General features: G+C 42.2%; 1 protein-coding gene across 1 annotated transcript; it reads right to left on the bottom strand.

Moving 5' to 3' along the window:
* Nucleotides 1-7,031: 7,031 nt before the first annotated feature.
* ier5l (immediate early response 5-like) lies at nt 7,032-9,692 on the bottom strand. Its single transcript, XM_061061491.1, has one exon. It carries the CDS (start codon nt 9,533-9,535, stop codon nt 8,639-8,641), a length of 897 nt encoding a protein of 298 aa, XP_060917474.1. The 5' UTR covers nt 9,536-9,692; the 3' UTR covers nt 7,032-8,638.
* Between the last annotated feature and the right edge of the window lie 255 nt (nt 9,693-9,947).

Genomic DNA, 9,947 nt, shown 5'->3' with positions numbered 1-9,947 from the left:
AGCTCTCTTTGCTTTAATATTAACTGCCTAATTAATGTTAATCCATCCAAACGGTGCCGTGTAATCCTCCTTGAGTTTTGAACCGAGCAGCTAATCAATATCAAAACGCAGCATGTTCTGTTACTGTGAATGTTGAAATGTGGGGCAGGATTTGTCCTCCCTCATCACTAAGAGGTGTGGTCTGTGATTATTATTCTAATTTATGAACTTCTGGGAGTGGTTTGGTCGTCATTGACATGCAAATAGCATGCAAAGCAGAGTGGTCTGCGCCGCGGTATTATGCAAATACAGGAGTGGCCTATATGTAAATAAGGGTGTGGTCTATTTTCCAGTATGCAAATAATAGTGAGACCCTGTTTCTGTGTATCGTTATCTAAAGTCTGTTTTATATTAATATGAAAATGTACCCAGGAGAGTTTCCTTTTTTGACTGAATAGTTTTACTTTTAATGCAAGGATTTAATCGCTCGTTAATGCAAATAACGTTCTCTAATATGTTTATTTCCACATTCAGGAGGACGTTTTTTAACTTAAACTGCAGTGAACATTATTATCTTATATCTGAATACAACATTATTACATGTTTTAAAAATAGAAGTTACTCCCTTAAAGGTGTAGCTACACTTGTTTTCGTATGATTTCATCAGACATATTCATTTATTATTACGATATCGACATCACGAACAACACTTTCATTGTCATTGGCTCTTCTGTGTTAACAAAGGAAAAGTAGAGATACTTCAGGCTGATTCTTTTTGTTGTAATTATTAGTGTTGTAGTCAAGACCACACCAAGACCACACTAACCGAGACCAAGACCAGAGTGCTCCGAGACCAAGACAAGACCAGGACATTTAGGGGGTGAGACAGAGTCGAGACCAAGACCAAGACCATAAATACCACTGAAAAATCATCATCTTGTGTGATGTGGAAAAATAGTCGATCAGTGCTGATCTTGACTGGTCTTGATTTAAAATCTGGAGTCCGCCCAGTCTGAGACAAGGCCGAGTGAAAATGCTTCCAATTCCGAGACGAGACAAAGACATTCAAAAAGTGGTCTCGAGACCGGTCTTACCGATTTCGAGTACTACAACTCTAGTAATTACTGAATTTGACTGCTTGCTCTGAGAACTGCTCTTCCCCCAATTCCACCCCAGTCCAGTAGGTGGCAGTAATGCACTAATCGCCTTTAAAGCTAACCTTTACAGAACATAATCAGGAGATCTATTCACCTTAAGTCTTTCTTCAGTTAAAATTGTTTATAGGAAGATTATACAATAAGGTCTGAATAAAGAAGCCAATGCAGCGTTGCTCTTAACCTGTATTCTCTCAAACGACCAGCAGAGGGCGACTCCACCAGTTGCAAAAATAGTCTAGAGACTATGAGAAAATAAATGCACTTCTCAGTTGGTTTATTCCCTCATTAAATATTTTCATAATGACTTCATAATCTCAAACTCTAGTTTGAGGTCTTCTTCAATCCAGCATGATGTTGGTTTTGTAAATTATGCTCCTGTTTAGAGTCAAATGGACCGTAAAGTAGGGGACGATTTAGGGCATGGCTACCTATGAGTGATAACTTGCTACCACAGCAACGTGTCAACCAGATTAGAGGCAAATATGGTCACCTCTGGCTATAAAAAGATGGCGACCGGAAATAGACTACGGCTATTTAAGACTTAAGGTCTCTGAATAAAGCCTCGATTCCACCAAAGGGTCTGGTCTGGTTCAGTACGGTTTGGTGCGGTAAACCCTGATCTAACCTCTGTTCCTCAGTCAACCTAGTGATAGATCCAGATGTCACTCCAAGCTCAAATCAAAAGTTAGCAGTCCTGTGTTGACTTGTTATCACTGAAAGTAGAGTTAAACTTCTGGCGAGTTTACCTGTCTTCTTTAAAGGGTTAATTTACCTGATGGTGAAAGTTAAACCATCTCCCCTCAGCATTTTCATGGACCTGTATTTACTATATATTTACAATATTATACCAAATGTGATATTTTTTAATTTCAAGACTGAAAAAAAATAGGCCAACTTATATAACGGAGAGAAACTGGATTTAAAAAAAAAAAAAAGGCAGTTTCAGACGTGTTCACATTCGCCTGGACCCGGTCTGCATCACACCCCCTCCCTCAACCCCTCCCCCCTCAGACCTTTGAGCGGCCTGGCTGACCTGTTCGATCTCTGCTGCCACAGTCTGCCTCTCTGTGCCGCTGCACCTATTCCCAACAGTCCCCCCCCTCCTCCTCCCTCAACACACACACATTCACACACACACATTCACACACACGCACACACACACACACACACACACACACACACACACACACACACACACACACACACACACACACACACACACTGCCCCCCTCCTCATTCCTCCCTTCTGCTGTCACATGTGGCCTCCTCCCCCCAACACATCAACCCCCTCTCCTGACAAAGCATGCCTCCTTCATAGCCCCCCCTCTATTCCCTCTGTTGTCTAGCCCTCCTCCTCTTCCCCCCAGCAACCCCCCCCCCCCCCACACACACACACACACACACACACACACACACACACACACGGCGCACACACCCCCTTCACGTCACCCCACCACCTGGTTTTGTCCTTTAAAGGTGATAACAGAAGTCAAATAAATACAAAAATCTGCAGAAATGTGTTGACTTTCCTGTAAATTTCAACCTTTATTCTCAGATCTTATCACTTTTATGCCATTTATTTTAGTGTTCAAACACATATTTTAAAATGTTGTATATGTTGACTGTCTGAGGGTTTTGTTTTGTGCATAAATATTCAGTTTATGATTTATGTTTTTTTTAATAGGACGTAGACATAAACAAATGACAATTAGAAAAGGAAAGTATTCAAAACTACAAATAAAGGGAATAAAATAAAGGTAAAACCACTTCAATAAAAATTAAAAAATCAATTGTTTTGATTGCATGTGTGAGCTCCTGGGTGTCACTCTTCCCCGATCCAGATGGAGGAGCTGTGTCTGCACCATGAAACAAAAACCATTGTCCACGCCATCGTCATCAGCAGAGTGGGCTGCCCCGTGGACGGAGATCATTCCCTCCTTTTATTTTCTACAAACATCCATGTTCAAGCAGTGATTCTTTTAGTTTGACTCTGTGCAAAACAATCAGATTCTGAATCCTTTTGCAGCACATTTCTGCAGAATTACACAACACATTGTTCACACTGCATCCTCTCTTTCATTGCAACCTACCTGCTGCAAGGAATTATGGGTAAAACAGCAGCTGGGTGAATTCTGCAGAGCTGCAGGAGCAAATGAGCAGCAGCAGCAGCAGCCGCGATGGATGTGATGTGTTGTTGCAGAGCGATGCCTCAGTCAGAAAAATGAGGCAGCCAGGAAGAGGAGGAGGAGGAGGAGGACCAAAGAGAGGAGGAGGGGAGGATGAGGGGAGGGGGGAGGACGGAAGGAAGGAGGGAGGGTCAGTGTGAGGTGGCTCCGCTCTGCATACACAGCCCCACGCTGATATCTTCATTCATTGATTTTAAAGAACACCACCAAGTGGCACAGAGCAGAGATAACAGGACTCTCAGTTCTGTTTGAGGAGATGAAGAGGGGAGGATGACTCACATGACGGGGGGAAGGAAGTTAAAACGCAAAAAGGGGCCTTTGTATGAAGTTTACCAGAAATAGTAAACAATCTGTACAATCTGAAGCATGCGTCTCATACCACTGCTCTGCAATAAGTTAAAGTTCTTTTCTATGCGAGAAGAGCTTGTAGTTTTAAACAGCATGGTGTTATCAGCTCCCTGAAGGTGCTCTCATTAGTTTATTCTGCAGATTTAAGATGCATCTTAAGTTCAATATTCTCACTGAAAAACCTCATTTGTCATCACATGTACAATCAATGATTGTGTTTATAAAAGTTGGCCATCTCTCGTTAAAACTTTTTAAATTGTTATTTTAAGTTATTTTTTTGATTTAATTTCTAAATTACGTTTCAGCAACAAGGCAATTCAGACTCGTGTTGTGGACCCAGTCAAGACTGATTTTGAGACCACTTTTTGAAAGTCTTGGTCTCGGTCACGCAAAGCAAACATTTGAACTCGATCTTGTCTCAGTCTCAGATTGGGCGGACTCCTGATTTTAAATCAAGGCCGGTCAAGACCACCGCTGACAGGCTGTTTTTCCACATCATACCTGTGAATTTGACATAATTTATTAATCCATGAAGGAAATTCTGGTTTTACACATTCTGTTACTGAGAGACATGCACAAACAGGAGCTGTGGACATGCATTAGTGGAGAGATGTCAGAGTGGGGGTTTGGTGCCTTGCTCAAGGGCACCTCGGGAAGACACCTCTCCAGCTACCAGACCATCTTCCATGTTCTGGTCAGCAACGGCATTCTTCCGGTTCCGAATCCAAGTCCCTACAGACTGAGCTACTGCAGCCCAAAAAGGAAAACGCCCCTTTTTAAAAGAACAAATAACTTTCATTCATTTGTAGTTTGATTTTTATCCCCTGGTTAAAGGTGCAACCTCCCCAATGTTATGGTCTAATTGAGTGACTGCACACAAGATGATGATTTTTCAGTGATATTTATGGTCTTGGTCTTGACTCGGTCTCGATCCCTAAATGTCCTGGTCTTGTTTCGGTCTTGGAGCACTCTGGTCTCAGGTATGTCTCGATCTTGGTTAGTGTGGTCTTGACTACAACACTACTTTAGACATTAAAACATGATAACAGAAGAGCAACTCATTAGAAGAAAACATTAAAAAAGTTATTAAGCCGATTTGACCCAAAAGAGAAGATAAAAATCCAGAAGAAGAAGCAGAAATATAAGACAGACAGTTACAACTTTAACTCGTTTGAGACAGTTTGAGGATGTTTACCTGCTCCAATCTTTCACAAAACAAACTCCTTTAAAATATGAAAACCAACTTGCAAATGAAATTCTCTTGTTTTAATAATTAGCACCAACAAGTGCATCTTTGTCCTATTGACCCTGCACTGTTTGATTCCCTGAAAATACAGTTTTATTATCATCATTTTTTTTTATTTTATCATCTCTTCTTATGTTTTTACTCTACTGCTCTGGGAGATGTTTCACTGCTTCGTTTGCAAAATGACAACAAAGACTTGAATCTTGAAGCCTCATGACATCAAGCTGAAAGGCTAAAAATAGATTATCATTGGGCCGAACATTAAAGGCAGGGTTGGTCATTTTTTCTAAAACTAACATGATTTTGAAAGTAGCATTCCCTCAGTGCTCCGTCTACACCCCCTCCCCTCTGTGCTCCCTCTAAAGCCACGCCCCCTCACTTACATGCTCGAGCGCCGTTGCTCCAGAAGTGGACCTCAGCTCATCTTTTGCATTGTGTAGAAACTACGTCATCTCATGTCTCATTCAGCGGTAAGTAAACTCACAGTATAAACTCCGTCATCAGTGACACACTTTGAGTGTGAGCTAGAGCACGTTAAGAGGTAGAGAGCGAGCAGGGAGACAGGGAGGCGTGTGATTGGTTCATCAGATTGGTACCTCATGGCAGACATTGGTGGAAGTTTTTACAGACTTACAAACTGATACAGATGATGGATTTTCTTCATTCCTTTTTCAGAGCACTGATTAGGACTGTTTTTTGACCCGTGACCAGCGGACACTCAGCAAGGCTATACAGACTCGTACACATTGTGCGCCGTCTCTTCAGTCGATTTGATGTTCCTCTAACTCAAGTTGCTGCTGCCAGGTATGCTTACACACACACACAAGGAATTTGAACTTGTTGCTAGGTTACAAAATGTATCCTCCACTTCCCACTGTAAAGACTTTTATGTGTGTTTTGATAGCGCAGTGTTTATATTAAAGGAAATATCACAGTAAATGAATCCTGTCATAGCATTAGCATCAGCTCTACACCTGTACCCTCTAAAAAGACGAGTAAGATTAGTTTCTCCTCCACCATTGATATTTACAACGCTTATATCAGAAGTCCTGCCCCTTCTTGATTCTGATTGGTCAGTGAGGGAGGAGGGAGCATGGTGCTGTTTCCTAAATTGAAGTGTTTCTAACTGTGAGCGCAGCAACAAAAACAGCTGATGCAGTGGGTGTTTTAGCGCTCAGGATGCTAAAAGCTAAGACGGCCATTGCCTGCGCAAAAAGCTTCGTCTGTTGGCGCTGTCTCTAAAACGTCAGAGTGTTTGTACGGATGGAAGATATATTGTGTTAGCTAATGAGCTTTAGAGATGCAGGTTGAACAATTTTTTTTTTTACCTTTATCGACAAATCATTGCTAACTGTTTACTGAGGTTTTGTGCTAAGCTAGGCTAAGCTAACCATCCGCTGGCTGTAGCTGCTAGCTTGTTATACAATCAATACTTTAGCCTTTACAGACTTTATCATGTGGTTAAAATTTATATATATATATATATATGAACACTAAAAACTGTTGACTGATGATGTTCATTGGACAGGAAGAACCTTTAAAATATCTTATAAACATTTATAGCTGCATTTTTTAGCCGACTAAAATACTTTTTAAAGCTCCAGTTAGGGAGTTTTTATCTGCTTATTTAACAGACTGAGCTTAACACTGATGCATCTTTATGACCTAAAAAAGTTGAAGCGTATGTCAGCGAGAAGATTGATTTTTTTATGATATTTTGTACGTCTATTTTTAATGCGTGTAAACTCGGCCGCAGGGTAGGTGTCAGAAGAGAGAACAACACAATGCTAAAAACTTGTTTTTTAAAGATTGTACGCATTAAAAGATTCATGGTTAGTGATATGTTTGACTATAAGAAGGAAGCTTGATGACATTTTCCATTTAAAAAATACATATGAACAGGACAAAGATAAAAGCTATGTACTGCTTTGGCCACAGGGGGCGCCAAAATGCACATAGAAAGTTCCTCACAGGAGCTTAAACTACAAATAAAGGCATCAATAACCGCTTATAAACTCTTTAAAATTAGTTTTATACTTAGGCATGTGTGTGTTATAAATATATTAAAAGGTTTTCTCAGGGTGTTACCATGGTAACCGCAGTCAAACACAACAGTTAAGATTTCCATTTTTTATTAAGATTATAAATTTTTAACAAATATTTTCTGGAACAGTTTTACCCGGTGATATACAATTTTTATTAAGCACAAAAATACAAGAATAACAACAAAATATGTAGAGAATGGCTGAATACTCTCTTTATTTTGGTACACATAGTGCTCATAAAGCTAATGCGTGGACTCTCGGGGGGGTTATGGCTAAAAATCAGGAGTTTGCCTTTTTAAAACAAAAGGACTCACATCATTCTTTTACAAAACAAACAGATCTCAAATAAAAAAAAAACTAACTCACAAAACCAAGACATGTTGGATTCATGAATCGCTGTGGAGGCTTTGAGCAACACAATGATTAAGAGAGGAGGAGTTCAAACCGCCAAAATGAAACCAGGCTGTTTTTTTAGTGTCACACAGCACACAGGTGAAGTGACGACCAAAATAAGCCCAAAAAAAAGTGTCCCGGGTTTTAAGTGTCGGCACTCATGAAGTGATATGAGCTGGTTCAGTCCATGTACCTTTGAAGTGTTTCGGAGGGAGTCTTGAATGTGTGTTAGACATGACAACAAACTGCTCAAATGTGCAAAGACGTCCGTTTCAACCCAGAGGTGATTTTTTTTTTTTCAGGACAGGAGACACATTCAGTCACTTTCACTTTCGGACAAAAGCTCGCGGTAAAATGTGCATCAGACTTAAGGCAACAGAAGTCGATCAGGAGAGGTGTAAATGTTACATATGGCACAAAGTCTTTCCCCTCCCTGTCAAACTGCTGTCATTAAAATGCTCCATTTAAATATCTTTTTCTTTTTTTTTCCTGCAAAAATAAAGTTGATTTAGACCTAGTATAGGGGAGACCGGGTTCAGCTGTAACGCTTCAAGTTTTCAGCCAATCAGAAGTGTGGGTGATGTCACCCAGTGTGCGCCAAAAAAAATGACAAACCCTCACATAAATTATACAGGATTTGTTCAAGACAAACATGCCCCTCGACTTACTGTACTTGATTCTTTTGTATATTTTGAAGTTGTTAGCTAATGTTTGAGTCAGTTTAGCTAAGAATGCAGATCATTTCAATGTTCAAATGAAATCAATAGGGTTTAAATTTTCACCAAATTATTTGCAAACCTTATTTTACAGAATCAGCAATCCATCACAGGAGAGTAACAAGAAATCGTAAGTTTTAAACTGCATTAACAGACAGTGCTTTGATTGAAAAATGCAACAATTCTTTGCACCTCTTTTAATTATTGGCAAACAAAAAAGGTCTTTTCAGAAACTCTGTGCTCCCGTTTATTTTCTGTAACCTTACAAGAATGTCCTCACTTTTTCTGAGAACATTCCCAAAAGGTTTCAGAAACTTTTCCACCAAAATAAAAAATGTTTCTTGAACATTCACAGAGCAGTTGCTGCACAAGGTTTCGCAATCATGACATCCTTTTCAACATAAAGCAAAGTGAACATGTGGAGAACAGTGTGGGAACATGTCTTTGTGTTCAAAATGACCCATACAGAAACTGGCAGCAGACAATAACTACTGGGTATTGTTTACCAATATTTAGTTGAAAACATGTTACATGTGACCCCGGTCTCCCCTCAAATAAAGTGTTTGATTTAAAACGCCACAATCGCCCGGGTCCACGCGCCCAGACTGGCCAGGACCTGCTTGCTACAGATCTGTTCCAAGTCCGACTGTCTGCTCAGCAGCCCTGAAAACCCCGATCCGAAGATGGAGATGAGGTTGGAGATGTTGGAAGTGTCCGTGTAGTCCGGGTGTGAGAACAAGCAGTCTTCTCGTTTCGCTCTTTTGCGAGCTGCTGTGAAATCCGAGATTTCCTCCACGTCGGACACACAACAACCGAAGTCCACCTTCCGTTTCTTGGCCGGGGACTGCGCGCTCTGTCCGCACTGGAGCGCGTCGCAGCAGCAGTCCTGGTGGAGGTAACCGTTCTCCACCGTGGTCACAACATGCGTGTCCAAGTCCAGCACGGTGGTTTTGTTGCAGTACGCGGAGCTGTTCATGGAGAACTGCTCGCACTGTGACACCGGAGAGGACTCCATGCAGCAGCTCCGGTAGTAGCAGGGCTCCGGCTCCTTGCTGTCTTCCTCCAGCGCACAGCAGCCGTGCAGAGCGCTCGCTGTCCGGGTGTGCGCTGCTGGCTGCGCCGCGCCTCGGTGGCACGCAGCGCCGCACAGACTCACCTCCTCTCCGCCGCAACAAGCAGCCCGCGCCTGCTCCTCATCCTCCGCGTCCTCTGCGTCCAGATCCAGCGGGTTGAGCTCCTGGATCTCGTTGCAGACAGTCATCACCTCCTCGTACTGCTGCATCCTGTAGATCTCCGCGTATTTCTCCTTGATGTAGACCTGCCTGGCGTTCCGCAGCACATAAGAGACCAGCAGGTTTTTGTGCAGCTTGATGCCTCCTCTCTGCGTCCTGGAGTTGTGGATCTTCATTAAAGAGATGGAGATCAGGCTCTGTGCGTCCGATACGCACTCCATGGTGTTGATCATCGCTGGTACGGCTCCTCTCCGGGAGAAGAAAAGCGACTCTCAGCTATCTCAGAGGGAAGCGTTTTGTTGGAGGAGAAAGGTTCGAGTCAGCTCTGTGGAGAAACATTGGACACACCGATCCGCCTCCCCCACAAAGCCAGCAATCATTTGCAGATGGCCTGAAACCAGATTATATATACCCAAGACGCAGAGTCCGCCTTCTTCTGGGAGAGCCAATCAGCTCTCTGGGATCCGTTGACTGACAGACTGGTGCTCTGGAAATATGTCGCCATTGACCAATCAGCGCCCGGCGGTTCCTCTGAACTATTCAAATTCCTCCCAGGCTGTCTAACAGGAATGTCCTCATTTCAGCGGCCCCAGAGCAGAGACTTACAAAAACCAGTTCATGTTCCGGGTTTACATGTTTGAAATG

The sequence above is a fragment of the Labrus mixtus genome, chromosome 17 (genome assembly GCF_963584025.1).
Source record: "Labrus mixtus chromosome 17, fLabMix1.1, whole genome shotgun sequence".
Classification (NCBI taxonomy): Eukaryota; Metazoa; Chordata; class Actinopteri; order Labriformes; family Labridae; genus Labrus; species Labrus mixtus.
The sequence above is the reverse complement of the archived record's forward strand: the minus strand, read 5'-3'. Positions and strand labels throughout refer to the sequence as shown.

What these genes read in the sequence shown, in the direction of transcription:
- ier5l (XM_061061491.1), bottom strand. Translation starts at nt 9,535, where the DNA reads ATGATCAACACCATGGAGTGCGTATCGGACGCACAGAGCCTGATCTCC.